General features: G+C 59.0%; 8 protein-coding genes across 8 annotated transcripts; 5 read left to right on the top strand and 3 right to left on the bottom strand.

Annotated features, from left to right (window-relative positions):
• Positions 1–1,394: 1,394 nt before the first annotated feature.
• Positions 1,395–4,685, top strand: SPBR_05560 (cell division control protein (Cdc15); the record flags this gene model as incomplete). Its single annotated transcript, XM_040763823.1, has 6 exons — positions 1,395–1,437; positions 1,506–1,610; positions 1,678–1,964; positions 2,035–3,677; positions 3,725–4,425; positions 4,507–4,685. The coding sequence occupies 6 exons, from the start codon at positions 1,395–1,397 to the stop codon at positions 4,683–4,685; spliced, it is 2,958 nt and encodes a 985-aa protein (XP_040622107.1).
• Positions 4,686–6,251: 1,566 nt separating this feature from the next.
• Positions 6,252–8,266, top strand: SPBR_05719 (vacuolar protein 8; the record flags this gene model as incomplete). Its single annotated transcript, XM_040763982.1, has 5 exons — positions 6,252–6,282; positions 6,375–6,460; positions 6,548–6,714; positions 6,744–6,871; positions 6,939–8,266. The coding sequence occupies 5 exons, from the start codon at positions 6,252–6,254 to the stop codon at positions 8,264–8,266; spliced, it is 1,740 nt and encodes a 579-aa protein (XP_040622106.1).
• Positions 8,267–9,451: 1,185 nt separating this feature from the next.
• SPBR_06225 (mitochondrial inner membrane protease subunit 1) lies at positions 9,452–10,018 on the bottom strand (the record flags this gene model as incomplete). The annotated part of the gene is made up of 2 exons (XM_040764487.1): positions 9,452–9,619; positions 9,677–10,018. 2 exons carry the CDS (start codon positions 10,016–10,018, stop codon positions 9,452–9,454), a joined length of 510 nt encoding a protein of 169 aa, XP_040622105.1.
• A 309-nt stretch (positions 10,019–10,327) lies between these two features.
• SPBR_06051 (translation initiation factor) lies at positions 10,328–11,395 on the top strand (the record flags this gene model as incomplete). Its single annotated transcript, XM_040764313.1, has 1 exon — positions 10,328–11,395. The coding sequence occupies one exon, from the start codon at positions 10,328–10,330 to the stop codon at positions 11,393–11,395; it is 1,068 nt and encodes a 355-aa protein (XP_040622104.1).
• A 673-nt stretch (positions 11,396–12,068) lies between these two features.
• SPBR_05869 (translation initiation factor eIF-2B subunit delta) lies at positions 12,069–13,640 on the top strand (the record flags this gene model as incomplete). Its single annotated transcript, XM_040764132.1, has 1 exon — positions 12,069–13,640. One exon carries the CDS (start codon positions 12,069–12,071, stop codon positions 13,638–13,640), a length of 1,572 nt encoding a protein of 523 aa, XP_040622103.1.
• Positions 13,641–13,990: 350 nt separating this feature from the next.
• SPBR_06287 (NADH:ubiquinone oxidoreductase 10.4kD subunit) lies at positions 13,991–14,313 on the bottom strand (the record flags this gene model as incomplete). The annotated part of the gene is made up of 2 exons (XM_040764549.1): positions 13,991–14,211; positions 14,280–14,313. 2 exons carry the CDS (start codon positions 14,311–14,313, stop codon positions 13,991–13,993), a joined length of 255 nt encoding a protein of 84 aa, XP_040622102.1.
• Positions 14,314–15,171: 858 nt separating this feature from the next.
• On the top strand, positions 15,172–18,295 carry SPBR_05572 (uncharacterized protein; the record flags this gene model as incomplete). Its single annotated transcript, XM_040763835.1, has 2 exons — positions 15,172–15,429; positions 15,494–18,295. The coding sequence occupies 2 exons, from the start codon at positions 15,172–15,174 to the stop codon at positions 18,293–18,295; spliced, it is 3,060 nt and encodes a 1,019-aa protein (XP_040622101.1).
• Positions 18,296–18,596: 301 nt separating this feature from the next.
• Positions 18,597–19,753, bottom strand: SPBR_06012 (nap family protein; the record flags this gene model as incomplete). Its single annotated transcript, XM_040764274.1, has 2 exons — positions 18,597–19,582; positions 19,657–19,753. 2 exons carry the CDS (start codon positions 19,751–19,753, stop codon positions 18,597–18,599), a joined length of 1,083 nt encoding a protein of 360 aa, XP_040622100.1.
• Between the last annotated feature and the right edge of the window lie 43 nt (positions 19,754–19,796).

Raw genomic sequence — 19,796 nt, 5'->3', positions numbered from 1 at the left:
TTGGTTGCTCCGGTGGGAATCAATAAAATACCCGTCAAACGATGTGAAAAATTGGTACACGAACGAAAACAAAGCAGAATCGAGTGTGTCGGTCGGGAGGTACGCGGTGGCGATGGCGGCTAGAGGAGGGTGAGAGGGACGGGCGCGTGTGGAAGAGAGGTGGTTTGGAGAGTGCGTGATGAGGCGGACGTTTGGCTCAATTTTTCTGCGAAGGGGGTTTGGAGGTCGATGCAGGTCTTCCCTTTAGGCTTGGCTTGGGCTCGGGCTGTTGGAGTGTGTCGGGTGGGTGGTGACTGCCAGTTGTGCGTAGCTGGTGCGCCTGCCGCATAGGGGCTTTTGCGGAGGGACAGCCACTGTGCGCGCCTTCCGCGCCCTACTAAGATTCTGCGTTTCTGCCTGGAAAGTAAGGCACTAGGGCGTTAGCCTCATTCGGTACCTGGCGAGCTGGCAACCTCACCTGTCAGCCCGCTATTGGCCTGGAGCTTGGACCAACTGCCGCTGGAGCTTGTTGGCCCAGTCGGTGCCTTCCCTGTGCGCGACCAGATCGGCTGCACAGGGCGGAGGGCAATCTTGCATCTCCCTGCCTTCACGGCGTGAAGGGACGTTTTCGACGGGATACGACATAGACAACGAGAGGATACGCCCAGAATATTGGACAAGATGGACGGTCCAGAGGGAACGCTGTGCGGACGCAGAGCAGCATGTACTGGCTTTTTGCTTGGTTTGTCACGTGTCACAACATCACGTGCAAAAAATGCGCCTGCCTTTGATTGGCTCACCCAAGCTGAGGAAAGAGCTCCTCTATGTTTACCCCAGGCAAGAACTGCGTCGAGTCACAAGATGCTTGCATTTGATAACTTGATTTTGAAAGTACGGAATACTGGCAAGCCAGAATCGACATGAAACGAGAAGTTGGCCTCGTGCTCCCACGCATCTCTGGCGCAGCGAGCCGCGCGGTTTGAGGCGACGGCGCATTCAATTAAGAGGATTTGCGGGGCCGGTCGCAGTTGCCCTGGCGACGCGCTAGTCAACAATGTCCGAGCTGGGAAGCATCGGCGTCACTGCCACCCACACCGCCGCAGCCCCTGGTACACAGTGACAATGGGGCTGCTATTACCTGTGGTTCTCTGATATTAGATGAGCTGGGCCGTCTTCTCGATTCTCTTTGACAGTCCTTTTGTCTGCTCTACATATCCCGTTTGAAATCTCGCATTCCAACCGATCTTCACGCAAAACGCGGCTCTGAGTGAACGAGAGCACACATCGTCAAGGCGGCATCGTCGACCGTTGACTTTTATATCGACAGATCTTTTTGATTGAGACATCTGCACTTGATACGGACACATACCTTCGACCTCTACACAACGTCTATCGCGACTCTGGCTGCCGGCACGATGTTGACGCCGGCGACCGACGGGCCGTCTGTGGCCCTGTCATGTAGGTCGACGAAGGCTTCATATCGCCGATGTACCCGACGGCCAAAGACTAATCTATGATGCTTTTAGTTGCCAACAACTTCTGGGGCAAGGACGATGCTGGCGTCGGTCCTCTGCTCGAGCGCATGGCCGGTGCCAAGCAGACATGCGACGAGCTGCGCGCATTCTACAATGGTACGTGGACGTTGCCAAGATAAGCAACAGCAGTACACCGGATCTCGTCCCACTCTAACAAGCACAGCCCGAGCCTCGATCGAAGACGAATATGCCCGCAAACTTCTATCGCTCTGCCGTAAGCCGCTGGGGTCGCAAGAGATGGGCGGCGTGAAGCTGTCGCTGGACGTCATGCGCGGCGAAGTCGAGTCGATGGCAAAGCAGCACCAGTCAATTGCCGCACAGATGAAGACGGAGCTCGAGGAGCCGCTGGCGGCCTTTGCCGGTGCCATGAAGGAGCGCCGCAAGATTGTGCAGAACAGCATCGAGAAGCTGCACAAGGTCAAGGTGCAGCAGACGCAGCAAGTCAACAAAGTAAGCTTGCCTCACCTTCTCTGCAGTGTGTGTGTGTGTGTACAATATAAAGCATCATCTAATAAGACAGACCCGCGACCGGTTCGAGCAGGAATGCCTGAAGATCAAGGGCTACCTCGCCCAAGGCCACATGGTCATGGGCCAGGAGGAGCGCAAGAACAAGGCCAAGCTCGAGAAGACGCAGATCAGCGTTGCCACGTCCAACACCGAGTATGAGAACGCCGTCAAGATCCTCGAAGAGACGACGGCCCGCTGGAACCGCGAGTGGAAAGCCGCCGCCGACAAGTTCCAGGACCTCGAGGAGGAGCGGCTCGACTTCACCAAGAGCAGCCTGTGGTCCTTTGCCAACATCTCGTCCACGGTCTGTGTTAGCGACGACGCATCGTGCGAGAAGATCCGCCTGGCTCTGGAGAAGCTCGAGGTCGAGAAGGACATTGCCAGCTTCATCCGTGAACGGGGCACCGGCCAGGAGATCCCCGATCCGCCCAAGTACATCAACTTCTGCCGCGGCGACCTCGACTCGCAGTCTGAGGCGTCCGAGGACGACTACTCCGTCGCCCAGTTCCCCCGCAGCATCAACCCAGCGTACCGCACGTCTTCGCCCCAGCCGTCGACCTACGAGTCACACCACGACCCGAACTCGGCTCTGGCCCGCGACATGGGCCACGAGCTTATCGAGCTCACCACCCCGCACAAGCCTGCAGCGCCATCTGCCGTGGCCCAGCGCACGCCTCACCCCGACACTTCCAGCCAGGCCACGCCGCGTCAGATGCAGCAGCAGCAACAGCTTGCCAAGGACAATATACCACCCTACGACCCGAACGATTTCGCACCCGTTCCGCACGACCCGTACCCTCTGGATGGCATGACCATGCTCTGCCGCACAAACAATGGCGGGCCGCAGTCGGACCTCGGGTCCCAGCTCAGCTCCAACAGCGCGGCTACATCCGGCCGCCCATCGAGCCGCGACTCGCACAGCGACTTCTCCAACCTGACCCCCTACTCAAGCCAAGAGCTGCCGAGCGGCAAAGTCTCACCAGTGAAGGCTGAGCCGCCCAGCGCCGTGATGCCCGTCGACGAGAAAAGGGCCATGAAGAAGAAGAGCGGCTTCTTCCAGAACCACAGTCCGTTCCGCCGCAAGAGTACCAAGGATATCTCGACGAGCTCCAACGCCGCCTCGCACAGAAACACCTGGCACCCACAGGCCGCCTCAACTCAGGTGCAGGCTCAGGTACCGCCGAACAATGTGACACGTGCATCCGTCTACGGTGGCGGCGGCCACCAGCGCCAGCAGTCGCAGCACCAGCTGATGCAGCTTGAACGGACAGCCAGCCCTGATCCCATTGACGCGAACGCCAGCCTTGCACTAAATGTGGGCCAGAACGTCTTTGCCGTGTCGACACCGGATCGCCATGCGGGCAGTGGCAACGCGCCGCAGACGAGCGAGCCGGAGGCGGCCGAGGACGACCCAATTGCCCAGGCACTCGCAGAACTCAAGGGCGTCACTCTGGGCAAGCAGGCTTCTGTACGGGTCTCAGCCGACCACTACCACGGCATCGCAACACCGGCGCCTGGGGCTCGTGCCAACCAGTTCGCCAAGAACAGCGCTGTCGCCGCAGGCATGCGCGGTACGCCACCACCGTCCTACGACCAGCAAGTCCAGCGCCTGGGTGTGCCGTCCCCCGCGGTCACGTCCAAGGCCATGAAGCAGACGTCGCAAAAGTTTGCACAGCAGACACGCAGCATGTTCAGCCAACCAGCAACGAGTACCAGCAGGGCGGTGGTGGTACCGGACAAGGCGGTGTCTACGGTACCTCGCCAGCACGGCAGGGCACACGCAGCAGCTACGACCTGCCTCGTGCCGCCTCCCCCGCCCCGAGACGTAGTGCGTCGCCGCGGCCAGGAACGGCGGCCACCATGCACCAGCAGCAGCAGCAGCAGCAGCAGCAACAACAACAACAACAACAACAACAACAACAACAACAACAACAACAACAACAAGCGCCAGCCCAGCAGCAGCAGCGGCCGGATCCGCGCATGAATCACCGGTCGGCGTCTCCCAACCCTTACGCCAGCCGGCCACCATCACGTCAGCAACAACAGCAGCAGACGCCGAACCGGGCATCCGACCAGTACTACTCTCGGCATGCCTCGCCCAACGACATGTCGCGTGCAGCGTCCCCGTCGCCCTACCGCACAGAGCAGCCGAGCCGTCCCCGCAGCAGCATGGCCAACCACAACAGCGCCGACGTTCGTGCCCAGTCGCCCTATGTAGGCGACGACGGCTATGGGTCGCAGCGCAGCCGCGGTGGTAGTACCAGCCGGCCTGGAACTAGCAACTCCAACTCGCGTGCCATGGGTCTCTATGAGGGCGGTGGTGGCTCGATGCGGTCGTCACGGAGCAAGAGCATTGGCGAGAACGTGCAGTTCACGCGCGACGGTCGTCCGATTATGCATTTTGGTAAGATGACGTTGGGTCTTTTTATAAGCCGTATGACCTTTCACATGGTCCTAGTCACGCTAACACGTATCTCCCTACTAGCACGGGCTTTGTATGTCTACCAGGCCGCCATTCCTGAGGAGTTAGGCTTCGCGAAGGGCGATATTCTGGCCGTCCTGCGCCACCAGGACGATGGTTGGTGGGAGGCGACTGTGCACGGCAACACGAACGGCAATGGGCAGGTCGGCCTGGTGCCCAGCAACTACTTGCAGCCGCTGTGAGGGCAAAACAGCGTCACATATGAGGCAGTGCCGTCCATCATCTCTCGTCCACCTCTTCTCCCAAGGCTTTTTTGTATTCCCTTTCACGGCCGCCACTTTTCATTTTCACGACAAAATGTCTGATGTAATCTGCATCTGGAGCCATGTCTTTTTGGAAGAGGGTGTCTCATGTGTCATTTATTTTGTGTTGATTTTTTATAAAGTTTTTTCTTTTTATGTGGTAGGTCTCTTTTGGGCGACTACATGTTCCAACATTTGCGCACATTTTGTTGAATTTTGCTCGTTTTATTTTGATTTTTGAAAATTTGATTTTATGTTGCAAATTGATTCAAATTTAAAATTGGTATCTGGTAATTAATAGATTGAATGCCATCCCCTTTTTACCTTTGCAACAGCATTTCGTATTGTGAATGTTGACCGACACGACAAATTGCCTCTCGTATTATTGTCTCACGTGACCGTGGTCCGTTGGTGCCATGTGCATGAATCGCTCTTTCTTCAGAGGCGCAAATGATGCATCATCTGGATCACAACAACGGTGACCAAAGAAAGAGCAATGCTTTGCAAAAGCTTCGTCGGTACAGCCATGGTTAGCGCCTATTTTGCTGCGAAAAAGGGCATTAAGCTTTCGGTACATTGATTTTGCCCAGATCAGCGCCTGGCTACAAGTACCACCGAGGACCCACAGCGCCTGATTCGGAAATGGAGCAGGCTCGCCCTTGTCGCCAGTGTGACCAGTCCCGTGCCTTCCCTTTGAAGCCAAGCTTGTTTGAATCTGAAATGAGGCAGCTGTTTTAGCGGTAACTGCCCTGCGCGCAGCACCCGAGCGCGCTAGTGCGGTCAGGCTGCTCTGGCAGGAGCAGTCTACGTTCGTAGTCACCGCCCCTGCAGTCGCCTCGTCGTAGTTGCCCCGTCTGCCTCGTTTGCAGCTTCGCTCCTTCCTTTCCAAGGCCCATTTCAATTCCTCGCTTTCTCATTCCCCACGACCACGCCAAACCCAGGCGACCAACCCCGGGATCATAGGCAACCAAAAAAACACACACACAAACACACCGTCTTCTTTCTCACCACTCAAACTCTCCAACCCACACGTCATCTCCCAACTCCATCCCTGCCGACGTCCCCTTTCGCCTTATTCCGACTCCAACTCTCCTTGGGGCCTTCGCTCCTTACGTGTTGTCGTCCTTTTTTGATTTCGCTCTCCTTTCCTTGTCGCCTTGCACCCAACCGGGGTTTTCGCTATTTGGGATCGCCAGCGACTGTTGCGTCGAAGGCAGTCAGCAACAAAACCAAGACGGAAAAAAGCTTGTCACGATCGAGGCGAGACCTCATTTCAACCTTTGCCACATCGACATCGACATCCGACACCGACACCGACTCGTTTTCCTTTGTGCATTCTTTTCCATCCAGAACCCGCAACTGGCCTTGATAATCGCTGCCTTGCATTCGACCACCCGATCGTAATCTGTGATCGCGACATCCTTTTTATTCATCGGCCCTTCGAACCGTCTCCCTCTGCGTACAGCACCATCGCCCTCGAGCTTCGACTCACAAACGACCGCCGCGATGGGCATCTGCAGCTCGCAGTGCTGCGGAGGTACGAGTTTTTTTGTCACTGCGTGGGGCTCGCGCGTCCCATTTCTTGCTGCATTTTCTGGCACTGACTCTGTTCTGTTCGATTCAATTTAGGCAAATCCCGCGATGGCCTGTACGAACCCGTCCTCGCGGATAGCGAGCGTGAGGCTGTAGCAGACCTTTTGCAGTACCTCGAAAACGTACGCCCAAGTGCCCTGTGATCTATCACCGTGATTTATTTGGATGTGTGCGTGTTTCTCGTATCATGCTGACCTCCCCGTTTTCAGCGGAACGAAACCGACTTCTTCTCTGGCGAGCCTCTCCGGGCCCTCACCACCCTCGTCTACTCCGACAACATCGACCTGCAACGCAGTGCGAGTCTGACATTTGCCGAAATCACAGAGCGTGGTAGGACGACCCCCACGATTTCCCGACAGTTTGCGTTCCGCATTGGGTAGGGGCAGGGCCTTTGTTTGCTAACAGCTTTGGTTTTGAAGATGTCCGCGAAGTCGACCGCGATACCCTGGAACCTATCCTCTTCCTTCTGCAAAGCCCCGATCTCGAAGTGCAGCGGGCAGCCAGCGCCGCACTCGGCAATCTGGCGGTGAACAGTAGGTGGCCCGCGCAAGGAACAGAAACCAAACGCCTTCCCTTTTGTTACTGACATATTTTTCCCAGCTGCCAACAAAGTGTTGATTGTCGACCTCGGCGGCCTCAACCCGCTCAAGCGCCAGATGCTCTCCCCTAACGTTGAAGTGCAGTGCAACGCCGTTGGCTGCATCACGAACCTCGCCACCCACGAAGACAACAAGGCCAAGATTGCCCGCTCCGGGGCGCTCGGCCCCCTCACCCGCCTCGCCAAGTCGCGCGATATGCGTGTCCAGCGGAACGCCACCGGCGCCCTGCTCAACATGACCCATTCCGACGAAAACCGCCAGCAGCTCGTTAACGCCGGGGCACTCCCCGTTCTGGTCCAGCTCCTGTCGTCGTCCGACGTTGACGTTCAGTACTACTGCACTACCGCCCTCAGCAACATTGCCGTCGACGCCAACAACCGCCGGAAACTGTCCCAGACTGAGCCCAAGCTGGTGCAGTCGCTCGTCAACCTGATGGACTCGTCGTCACCCAAGGTCCAATGCCAAGCCGCCCTGGCTCTGCGCAACCTTGCCTCCGACGAAAAGTACCAGCTCGACATTGTCCGCGCGGCGGGCCTGCCGCCCCTGCTCCGCCTCCTCCAATCCTCCTACCTGCCCCTCATCCTCTCCGCCGTGGCGTGCATTCGCAACATCTCCATCCACCCCATGAACGAGTCGCCCATTATCGAGGCGGGCTTCTTGAAGCCTCTGGTGGAGCTGCTGGGCTCGACGGACAATGAGGAGATCCAGTGCCACGCCATTTCGACGCTGCGCAACCTGGCGGCCAGCTCCGACCGGAACAAGGCCCTCGTCCTTGAGGCGGGTGCCGTGCAGAAGTGCAAGCAGCTGGTGCTGGACGTGCCCGTCAACGTGCAGTCAGAGATGACGGCCGCGATTGCTGTCTTGGCCCTTAGTGACGAGCTCAAGATGCACCTGCTCGGCCTCGGCGTCTTTGACGTGCTTATCCCGCTGACCCAGTCGACCAGCATCGAGGTGCAGGGCAACAGTGCGGCGGCGATGGGCAACCTCTCGTCGAAAGTGGGTGACTACTCCATGTTCATCCAGTATTGGCCGGAGCCCAGCGGCGGCATCCACGGCTACCTGAGCCGGTTCCTTGCCAGCGGCGACGCGACGTTCCAGCACATTGCGATATGGACGCTGCTACAGTTGCTCGAGTCCGAGGACAAGCGGCTGATGAACCTGATCGCCAAGTCGGACGGGATCGTCGAAGTGGTCAAGCAGATTGCGAACCGACCAATTGGTTCCGAGAATGAATTTGAGGAAGACGACGAGGGCGAGGTCGTCAACCTGTCGCAGCGCTGCCTTGAACTCCTGGGACAGAACAACCCCAAGTCGCACATTGAAGGTTAAGCCTGCAACTCGATCGACGGGTTTGCCAGTACTTTCCTCTTCCTCCTTCTCGCCTTTCTCCACCTTCTTATGCATCCCACTGCTGTCATTTCTACACTCTGCACTTCTATATTATACCTCGACCCTCCGATCCGCTATACGTTTTTTATTTTATTTTATTTTTAGTTTTATTTTTAACAACAGATCGCCGAGTTCGCAGGGAGATTACCTCGCATTGGCCTTTTGTTTTTGTCTTTCTGCAGTCGGCCGGACAGTCCGTCTCTGTTTTCGGTTCAGATACAATGGGCATGGTGTTTACGGCGTCGTTTGCACTGCTGTTGTTCCTGTTCTTGCTCTTGGCTCTTTGCACTTCACTTTCACTGTATGAGTTTGGTCTTTGCTAATTTTTGCTGCATTTTCCCACTATTCTATCTCTGATTACCATTTCATTTCCTATCGTCTGTTTGCTTCGAAGGGTCAGTTCATGTCGAGCTTTTACTATTTTATATATTCTCTTGCTGTTTGAGAGTCCTTTTATCACATTCTATCCAGAATGCGCATGTTTGGTGTGATTTGCACAGAACCGACGGCCGGTCGGGCAGCGAGCACGACATGTGGCGTGTTTCTGTTCTCCGGTTGTCTATTCCCTTTTGCTGCCGTTTTCCTTGGCCATGCTCTTTGCTCTCGCTTGCATTGCATTGTTTTTCTTTTTGCGTCTTCCCGTTCACAGTGCGGTGTTGGGTTTCTATCAACCCACTCCTGCCCATCTTATTTCCTTTGTGTCTGAGGAGCATCTCTAAGGAAGGGCTCCGATGGCCGCTGTTATCATAGTTCTACGGTGTTCGCAGCCAATACAGTCAATGCCTTGCCGTGGACCGCAATGGGCTTGTGCACAGCACTGCCGCTTTGCAACCCTGGAAGCCATACCCCATTATTGGCTTCGCACCCCCTCATCACCCTAGCGGATGCAATTAGATTATGTAAATCCTGTTCATCGCAAGCCTTGCAATGCCGTTCGTGCTGTGCTTTGGGTGTGTCGTAGGATCTCTCGAGCGTTTCCTTGGCTCGAGTAGGCGTGAATACGCCCCCTTGTGCTTTCCACTCGCGACTCGTCCAGCTTCATGAGTGGAGATGTGTCTTTGTATGTGTTTGTGCATCCGCCATGCGAAAGGAGCGATATCACTTTCAAGCGTCCAGCTTCGGGCTTCAAACAGGTGCCTCAGCATCCTCGGCGTCCATGGGATTCACAATCCACTCCCACGTCTTGGCTATCACTTTGCCGCGAACGAGGGCCAGGGGGACGGGGCCAAATGTGCGGGAATCCCGCGATGCCGGCAGGTTGTCGCCGACAAGGAAGCAATGCCCTTGCGGGACCTGCATGTGTTAAGACCGAATCGCAAATACATCATTCGACAAAGGAAGGCGGCGTACCTGAATCATCAAATCGCTCTGGCCCTCGGGCGAGTTCACCAGCACATAGTCCCCCGGCATGCCCATGACGCGCTTGACGGCCTCGTCGGCCGGCTCGACGGGGATCCGGTAGACCACGAGGTCGCCCACACGCACATCGCGCCCGCCACGGAACCGCTTGGCCACCAGCAGCCAGTCACCGGCCACGGAAAAGGTGGGCAGCATGCTGGGCCCCGAGGCCGGGCCGACGCTGTAGCCGTAGGTCCAGATGAGGTGGCAGCAGGCGAGCGTCTTGGCCGTGCCAACGGCCCAGCGGCCGGGGTGGCCGTAGAATGCGCGACTGAAGCCGGCAAAGGGAGACATGGCAGTGGGGCGTTAAATGTGAAGAGTTGTCCCAACTTGGACAGGAGGACGTCGTCAACTATTGCCAGCCAAGTAGGTTTTGGTTAGCGGTAACGGATGGGCGCGAGGAGCTATTTCGTAGTGGCCAAGCTGCAGCTTAGTCATCAAACTCCACATCTCCACAGGTCTCGCCTGCCCAAACGGTGCTGTAGCTGTTTCATTGGCTAAACGCGGAATCCTTTGACAAAGATCGCAAGCTTTGGGCTTGGCACAACGATCGACCAACCTCTCCTGGCCCAGGACAACAACATTTCGTTTTGCCACGCCGATATGACGAGTGCTGTGTGTCTTCTCACGCCTGCGACGGCTCTCGCGCGGGCCTTTGCTTCGCGCACGAACACAGGCACAGGCACGGGCACCGGGCTAAGACAAACCCTTCTCGTGGCCGGCTACAGCTTCAGATCAGCAACGAACCAGACGCTGGTGCCCCAGCAGCGGCGAGGCGCACATTCAAATTACGACCGGAGCCGGCCGGAACGACCGCCGCGCGGGCATGGCCCTCCGCGTCCCGGCCCGCCTCGTCCACACTACGGACAACCCCGTGGGCCCTCTGGTGGCGGTCCCCGTCCCTATGGACCACGGCCCACAGGGTACCGGGGACAAGACTCTTCTGGCGAGCACCCTGCACATTTCCAGCGTCCCAACACGACATTTGGACTTCAAAATTCACGAGCGGCGGCAGCCACGCCGCTCGTGAAGCCCAAGATGGCCCGTATGCCGCGCAACAACGCGATCACCTTTAGCCACGTGCTGCTGCCGCAGGAGGACGGCACACTGGGGCTGCCCGAGCGCACCGAAGATGTGCTGCAGCGGATTGACCGCCGGAATAATGCCTTGGTCGTGGTAGCGATGCCGCAGAGCAACAACGACGAATACGACAATGGTTTTCTGCAGCCAGAGGGGGAGAGGCGGGCCGCGCTGGCGGAGGCCATGCGGCGCTTCCCGGTCTGCCGGATTGTCGACACCAAGGCCGAACGCCAGGCCGCCGACGAGGAGCGCCTGGCCGCGCGCAAGAAGAAGGTGGGCAAAAAGGAGCTCGAGATCAACTGGGCCATCGACTTGCACAACCTGGGCTTTCGGCTGGTCAAGCTGCGTGAGTTCTTGGACAAGGGCCTCTACGTCGAGATCCGCCTCATGTTCAAGTCGGCGAAGTCGGGCAAGCGCCGGGCGACGCTCGAAGAGGCGGAGGAGGTGCTGCGGCGGATCCGCGCGACCATAGACGAGGTCCCGGGCACGGTGGAGACGAAGCCGACCGAGGGCGTGATTCTGCGCATGATGAAGCTCTTCCTCAAAGGACCGGATCCCACCAAGAAGGCGAAGACGAAAGGGGAGCAATAAGGAGAAGCACGGGCGACAGCGGACCATTATGGAGTGAATTACGACAAACAATGTATATGGGTGCTGCATTTATACAGTCTAGAGTGCGTACGTGTACGATACGAAATGAGGCGTTTCCATCACATGCGACAGTTTGAATAGAATACTCTGTGTATTTGTTGTTGCTGATACGAATTACCTCTGAGGCAATAGCGAAGGTCTTCCAGAGATTATTCGCATAGTAACAACAGCAGTTGTAGTTTGTGCTGCGTACAGTGGGGCGCGCCTGCCAGGTTAGGGGACTGGGCGCGCCTTCCAAGCGCGGGGCTGTGAAATCCGTTCGCTTTTAATTCTTATGTTTTTTTTTGTCTTAGTGGGCACTATTTTCTCAATGCAGGCGCTACATTCATGTGCCTGGCCAATGACTCAGGCTTCAATTCGCCAACACAACCACACAACGCAAACAGCTCCAACACGACGAATTTCGCCGCCTCTGCGCGTCTGAACTGACAGCGACGACTCGAGCAGGATAGCCCTTTGACAACGCGATCATACCATCGCACTTTTCCCGTTGTCCTTAACCTTGTCCCGACGCTACTGCCCCGCCAAAGCACCGCGATATCACCCCTACATTCGAGACGACAACAGTTTTCAACAAGAGGTCGCAACGTATCACACAATCACACGTTGAAGCATGTCGACAGCACAGCCGCCGGACGCGGTCGTGGGCACTGCAAAGCCCCAACAGAAACAGAAGAACACACAGCCGACGGGAACAACAGCAGCAGGAGCAGGAGCAGCAGCATCATCGTCAACAGATGGAGCACCAAAGAAACTCACAGGTGCCGAGTTGAAAGCACAGAAGCAGGCTGAAAAGGCCAAGCGGAGAGCAGCCGTTATCGCGGCCAAGGAGGCAGCAGGAGGGGTCCCACCGGCGGCGGCAGCAGCAGCAGCAGCAGGACAGACGAGCCAGAGCGGCAGCCAACCGAAGCAAGGCAAGGGCAAGGGCGGCGCAAGTGCTGAGAGTGGAGGCGGTGGCGGCGGTGGTGGCGGCAAGATCACAGGCCCGCTCGCATCACGACCAGCTGCCGGAGCAGCATCGGCAGCATCGGCAGCATCGGCAGCATCGGCTGCACCAGGCGCAGGCGGCCCGGCTGGAGAGGCAGCGGCAGCTGTGGCCACACCCGCCGATCGCGAAAAGGACGCCCGCAGCGGCATTCCCGAGTGCTTCAGCCACCTGCCGATGGCCAAGCGCATCACCATCGCCCAGGCGCACAGGGATGTGCACCCAGCCATCCTGGCCGTCGGCCAGCAGATGGCCTCGTTCGACCTGCGCCACAACATGGCCCGGCTCGAGGCCACGCTTGTCGCCTTCAAAAAGGTCATTGCCTCGTACCAGACGCCGCCGGGTAACGCCTTCTCCCGCCATTTCGTCTCGCACGTCCTCAACCCGCAGATTGAGTACCTGACAGAGTGCCGCCCCATGTGCTTCGCCATGGGCAACGGCATCCGCCTGCTCAAGGCCCGCGTCTCGCAGCTCGACCTCGACACCGACGACGCCGACGCCATCGAGGAGCTGTGCGACTCCATCGACAGCTTCGTCCAGGAGCGCATCTTTGTCGCCGCCGTCGGCATTGCCCGCGAAGCCGCGTCCATGATCCACGACGGCGACGTCGTGCTGACCTTTGGCGGCCCGCGTCTTGTGTGTGCCGCCCTCGAGCAGGCTTGGGACCACGGCGTGCGCTTCGACCTGATTGTCGTCAACGACCCGAGCGACCCGGCGCCGGGCCAGGCCCTGGCCAAGGCGTTCCAGCAGCGTGCAGCGCTGGCGGCCGGGCGGTCGCCCGACGGTGCACGTGCGGCCGCCCCGTCGTACGTCACCTACTGCCCCTCGCTCGACGGCATCGACAGCCTCGTCGCACGCAGCTCCATCGTCCTCCTGGGCGCCGAGGCCGTCTTTGCCAACGGTGCCCTGCTGGCGCCCGCCGGCACGTGCGACGTGGCGAGCGCGGCGTCCGCTGTCAACGCCACCGTCATTGCGCTCTGCGAGACGGTCAACTTTGACCGGGACCGCGTGGCCACGGATGCCCTGGCCCACAACGAGATCGACCCGGACCGCTGCGACGGCGATGCCTTCCGTCTGTTGTTTGACACGACGCCGTCGTCGCTCATCAGCATGCTGATTTGCGAGTACGAAGAGGCGAGCGGCATGGTGCCGGCGCACGCCATCAACCTCGTGCTGCGGACGAGAGAAGACCCAAATTGAGTCGGGCGTAGGGCGGTGGAATAGTGTGGTAGGACGAAAACGAAGAGAAAAGGGGCAAGCGACATATTAGTAGACGGGCAATCTGAGAATCTGGCGAAATGTATCTTAGCTGGCGTTGCAGGCAACTTTTCTTTAAATTCAAAAAAGCAGACGCTGCAGCTTTAATCACGTCACCGAATATGGCCTGGATATTGCAGTCAATGTGAATATTGTATTTGGTTCGCTCAGTCAGAAACAGGTCCAGCATGCAGGCGTCCCAGTGTCTTCCATGCCTTCGGGCCTGTGTTGTATATACAATGCTTTCCTTGCCCACCTCCTCTGTCTCTTATTGTAGCCACGTTCCTCCTCCCTCATGCCGTGGCAGCCGCCTGCTCTGCCGCCCGCCGTGCCCGCTTCTCGAGAATCGCCTCTTTCCGTGCCGCCAGCACCGCCGTCTGCCGGTCGTCCACGCCCTGCAGCCAGTAGCCGAAGCCCGCGCCCGTCGCCCCAAACACGGGGTACGCCCACAGCGAGCCCTTGTGGAAGAGGGGCCGCATCTCAATGCTCAGCTGCAGCGCGCGCGCAACGACGCCTAGGAGAGTCAGTATGTCAATTTGCCGCCTGTGCTTCCAACAATGCCACTGCTGGCGGTCCACCTACCGAAGCCAGTCCAGAAAATAAGCCGATGCACCATGGTTGCTCAATTGACTCGATGCCTGTTTTATGGAGGGGTGACGATGTGGAGGAGACGCCGACGGGAAAGGCCCAATCGACAGACTGAAATCTTGTAGAGGTGGCCGAGGGTGCCGTTCGTGTGGATGTATCGTCGTTAAGTCGGGAGACGCTGGACGGAGGCCGTTGGGACGTGGGTCGATGACGCTGCTTCTGCTTGTTACAAGCGCAAAATTTGGTGATGCTTAACCCATCCGTCTCCATTGGCTCTGGGGAGTTCTAGGGGGACGACCCGCTGGCAACAGCCTCCTTCCAGCCAGCTCCGGAACTTCGGTTAATCCGCCGTGAATTTGCGAATATAGTTTGCATTAAATTTATTTCGAGACAAAATGCACTACGTCCAATTTAGGCTAGCGAGAATACCCCGGCAGCAAGCGCGACCGTGAACGCGATCAGATGTGATTTTGCCTGGGTCGCTCTTCCCAAAGCTGAGCCCTCTGCTCCTTCCTCACCTGCACTCCGTACGACAGCCACGACAACAAACGAACAACACTTTCCTCCGGACGGAAAAATATCCTCTTCAGTGTCACTCGATACACTTTTCTCGTTGGAGTATAAAAGCACAAACTTGGACCAATTGTCGCTTGCTTCTCCCGTCACAGCCGCTCCCAAACCGTTGTCATTTTGCATTGCGGCTCTCCTTTTATTGGCCTACAGCTTGCGCCGTCTGTTGCCATAGTCCGCCTTCATACACCCCGAGGTCTCGACTCAGCATCATGTCTTGAGCTCTTGGCTCGTTTTTGACCTTTTTTCTCCCGACACATCCACCGGGGCCTTTGGTGCTGTCTGCCTGTCTGCCTGCCTGCCAGCCGTGGACGCCATGGCACCGCCAGCTGTAGCGACGGCCGCAGACGCCGAAGCAGTGTCGACTCCACCGGCCACAGATGCACCGTCTGTAGCCGGCAAGGCGTTGGACCCGGCGGCCGTGCCGCCAGCCAATATCCGGTCCTTCAAGGCGTCTGAGCTGCCCCTGTCGTCTGCTGTGCGGTCTGCTATCGAAGGACTTGCACATACGTTCAAGAAGAAGGGCGGTTACGATACCATCCGCAAGCAGGCATGGGACAAATTTGAAGCGAGTGTACGTTGGTTTCTTTCTTTCTTTTGCTTTATTTCTCTTTGACGGACGTCACTAACCTCTGCAGGGCTACGAAGAACAGGTCACCAAATCCATCCTCGAGGTCGCCGGCCAAGAGGTCGAACGCAACCCTTCCCAGCTGTTGTCCATCGACCGACGCAAGGCGGCTGCTCTCATTGACGGCGCTCTCGACCGCGGCGGCATCTACCAGCAGGCCCAGTCCGTCATCGAAGCCCTGATCGACTCGAGTGCCATTGAGGCCCACATCCGCGAGATCCGCCGTGCCGAGATCGGTGATGTTGCTGCCGACGAGGAGCAGGCTCGCGGCTCCAAGACAGACGAAGAGTACGCTGCCGACACGGCCGCCCGCCGCGCCGAGCGGGAACGTGTGCGCCAGGAGCTGCGTGAAGTCGAAGAGCAAAAACGGCGCCTCGAGCGCGAGATTCGCGATAAGGAGGAGGCGAGACGCCGTGAAGAAGAGCGGGAGGCCCGTGAGGCCCGTCGCAAGGAAGAGCGCGAGAAGGAAGAGCGCCGGGAACGCGAGAGAGACGAGCGTCGCCGCGAGCGGGAGCTGGAACGGGAGCGCGAGCGTGAAGAGCGTGAACGTGACCGGGAACGAGACCGTGAGCGCCGGCAAAGAGATCGTGACAGAGGCCGCGATCGAAGTCGGAGCCGCAGTCGCGATCGAAGCCGCAACCGGAGCCGTGACCGGCGTGATCGTAGCAGAGACCGCCGCGACCGTAGTCGCCGCCGCGACTGGGACCGTGACCGGCGTGACCGAGACAGGTCGCCAGAGAGCAGGCGCCACCGTGATTCGCGCGATCGCGACACCCGGCGCGAAGGTGGCCGCGAGCAGCCCGAAGAGGTCAAGAAACAACTTTCGGACGAGGAGCTGCAGCGGCTGGAAGAACTGGCGATGCTGGACCTTCTGCGTGAGAGCAAGTCGTCTCAGGCAGCACGCCAGCCGGAGCTTGAAGTGGACGAGACCCTGGCACCGCCACCGCGAAAGAGCATGCCCGCATCTGCCATTCAGCCAATCCCCAAGCGGGGGTCTTCATCCAAGACCGCTTCCGATAGCAAGCGGCCACCACGGCAAACGTCCCCACTACCGACCAAAACTGCGGCCGCCACAGCTGAAACTGCCCCTGCAGCACCAATGAAACTCGAAGTTAAAATCACGAGCAAGCCGGACGGTCGAAAGGAGTCTGTTCCGGTTATCAAGATCCAACACGACGCCAAGGATCTCGATGCCGTTCCTGCAGCTGGAGAAGAGTCTGCCAGCGACGCAAAAATCACCATGGACGAAGACACGAACACTACGAAAGACTCTCTCGACACACGCAAAGCTACACCAAAGATGTCTCCGAGAGATGCCACGCCCATTTCCAGCAAGGCCACACCCAAGGCCACACCTAAGGAAGAGTCCAAGGAAGAGCCCGAGGTAGAGCCGGAGGAAAAGGCAACGCCTGTGGACGAGGCTGCCGCCGCCCCGAGCCGGAAACGACCTCGCAGTGTCTCCTTGTCGGCTCGAGACCGGGATACGAATCGGCGCAGTCGCAGTCCCGATCGCAAGCGCGGCCAGCGGTCCGAGTCACGCCGCGAGAAGGAGAGGGACGATAGGAGCCGTTCACGAACACGGCGGCGTGAACTGCGCAAATCCAGCCCACAGCCGAAAGACAAGGAGAAGGAGAAGGAGAGAGAAGCAGACGATGGGGACGCATCGGTTCGGCGGGCTAGATCCACGTCTCGCCGTCGCAGAGAAACCTATCGTGACCGTGATCGTGATCGCGAGCGGAGCCGCAGCGATTCGAGAACGAGACGCAGGGACAGGGACCAGCCTCGGGGTAGGAGCCGGGCGTGGTCGCGGTCGCGGTCGCGGTCGCGATCTCGGTCTCGGTCTCGCTTGGCATCGCGTAGGTCGCGGTCGGCTCGACCCAGACGGCAGGACGATCGAGATGTCTCCCGACGGCGTTCGCGGTCTCGGCAGCGGTCCCGGCCGCGAGCGTACCGGGATAGGAGCAGGTCGCGCCGGCCGGTCGATCGTCGCCGCAGTCGGTCTGTGTCGCGGACGCGCACGACAACGGCTGCACCCAACGCCGGTGCCACTACCACTACCACTACCACCACGGCTGGACGCGCTAGCGACTCGAGAGCGCGCGACCGTCGCAGTCGCAGTCGCAGTCGCACGCCGCTGGGCGCGTCGTCAACGCTTGTGCGTCCGCCGAGTATTCTCGACAAAGAAGAGCTGGAGGCGTGGAAGCGCAGCGAGGTAAAAAAGCGCGAGCAGGAGGCGAAGGCTTATTTGGCGGCGCAACGCGAAGCACGGGAAAAAGGCCTCCCTGTGCCGGGAGTCGACGACAAGCGCAGCGCAGGCGACCGGTCGCCAGACGCTAAGCGCAAGTACGAGCCCGATGAGATCGACCGGTATGTGCCGAAAGAGCGGCGCCACATTGACCGTGCCGTCTCGGGAGCAGGTGCCGTCCACGACCGACGAGATAGGGATAGAGTTAGGGATAGGGATCGGGATCGAGATCGGGATCGTGGCCGGGACCGGGACGACCGACGCGACTCGCGGGATTATCGTTCTCGTGATGACCGTGGTGGCAGCCGTTCGCGCAGCCGCAGTCCTCGCCGTGATTTCCGGGATCGAGACCGCGATCGCGATCGCGATCGTGACCGTTACACCTCTCGCCGCGATCGGAGCCGCAGCCGCGACAGAGATCGGGATAGAGACCGAGATCGGGACCGGGACCGGGACCGGGACAGAGACAGAGACAGAGACAGAGACCGTGACCGTGATCGGGACCGTGATCGCCGGCATGACCGCAGTCGTAGCCGCAGCCGTCGGCGTCGTAGTAGAAGCCGCTGAGACGAGGCGACGCTGCCGGCATTTGACACGCGCATTGCTGGCATGGTGGACAAGCACTTTTAGTTTCTCTGGGTAGAGTGCAACTCAGCACTTTCACTATTTATGTCATCTGACTAGCGATGCGTGTGATATTTGATACCTTTTGATAGTACAGTTGATCTTCTCGCCAATTCCATGTCTTATGGGCAGTCAACTCAGTCCAATGGCCTTTTGCAGGTCCGCTTTTCCAAAACAATTCCTCCAAAATAATTCGTCTGGTATCGTTCGCTGGTATCGAATCACTTTCACCAGCCCCCTTTACCTACGTCCGCTGCTTCTTGGCCGGCGGGACTTCCTCCTCGTCCTCCTCGTCGTCGTCCTCGGCAATGTCGTCATAGTCCTCCTCGAAGTCGGCGTCGCTCAGGGTCTCCTGCTCCTGGGCCTGGCGGAAGTACTTGATGGCATTGGGCCACAGATCCTCGGCCAGAGCCAGAGCCACAGTGTCGCCGTCGGGGAAGATCTCGTACTCGTACTCCTCGTCGTCCTTGTCGTCCTTTTCGTCGTTCTTCTCGTCGTCCTCCTTTTCCTCGTCCTCGTCGCCCACCTTCTCGCCCTTGGCCCGTTTGGCCTTGCGCTCGGCACGCTGCTCGCGCTCCTGGGCAACCGCAGCCGCGCTTTCCTCGGCGCTGATGCGGCGGCCCACGTAGCCGAACCACGCGAAGAAGCTCAGGCCGCCAATCGCCGTCTTGCTCAGCTGAGCACTGAGCTCGTCCCTGGCCTTGCTCGACGCGGACGTTGCAGCAGCAGATGAAGAAGACGATGAAGACGAGGCGCCCTCCTTCCACACTTGGACGGCCAGGTCCAGCAGACCGTTGGTAGGGTCGCGGCCCTCTTTCCACTTGATGGCGACGGGCTCGCTGACGAGGCCGGCCCACGACTCCGACGCTGCGTCCTTGCCGGACGGCTTGCCGTCGGCGCCGACCTTGGCGGGCGCGCGGCGGTGCCAGAAGCGCTTCTCGAGCACGCGGTCCTCAAACAGGTCGTTCTCGCCAAACGTAAAGCGGATGGCGACGCTGCGGGGGTCGCCGCTCTGGCCGTCCTGTCCGTCGCCACGACTGCCAATCTCGAAGCGCACAACCTCAATCTCCTCGAGGGCTGACAGGATCACGGCGGCGTCAGAGGGCTGCACGCACTGGTCGATCTCGGGCGGCGCCTGCTCAAACACGAGCGGCCAGAAACCGGCGATGCGGCGGACTATCTCGGCGCGGCGCTCGTAGAGGGTGCGCTCGCGGGCGGCCTGCTGGATGACTGGAAGGGCAGTTAGAACAGGCACGAAGGACAGAAAATAAAAGACAGCGTCAACACTGTTCGTCGTCACGTACGCAGCTCGACGTTAAAGTCGTCAAAGTCGGCCTCGATGTCGGACAGCTCCGAGTAGGTGACCGACGACACTTGGGCAGGAGGTTCAGTGGGCGCCATTGCGAGTGTGTGAAGAAGAAATTGATGCAGGGATTGGTAAGAT

The sequence above is a fragment of the Sporothrix brasiliensis genome (genome assembly GCF_000820605.1).
Source record: "Sporothrix brasiliensis 5110 chromosome Unknown Cont15, whole genome shotgun sequence".
NCBI classification, from domain to species: Eukaryota; Fungi; Ascomycota; class Sordariomycetes; order Ophiostomatales; family Ophiostomataceae; genus Sporothrix; species Sporothrix brasiliensis.
The sequence above is the reverse complement of the archived record's forward strand: the minus strand, read 5'-3'. Positions and strand labels throughout refer to the sequence as shown.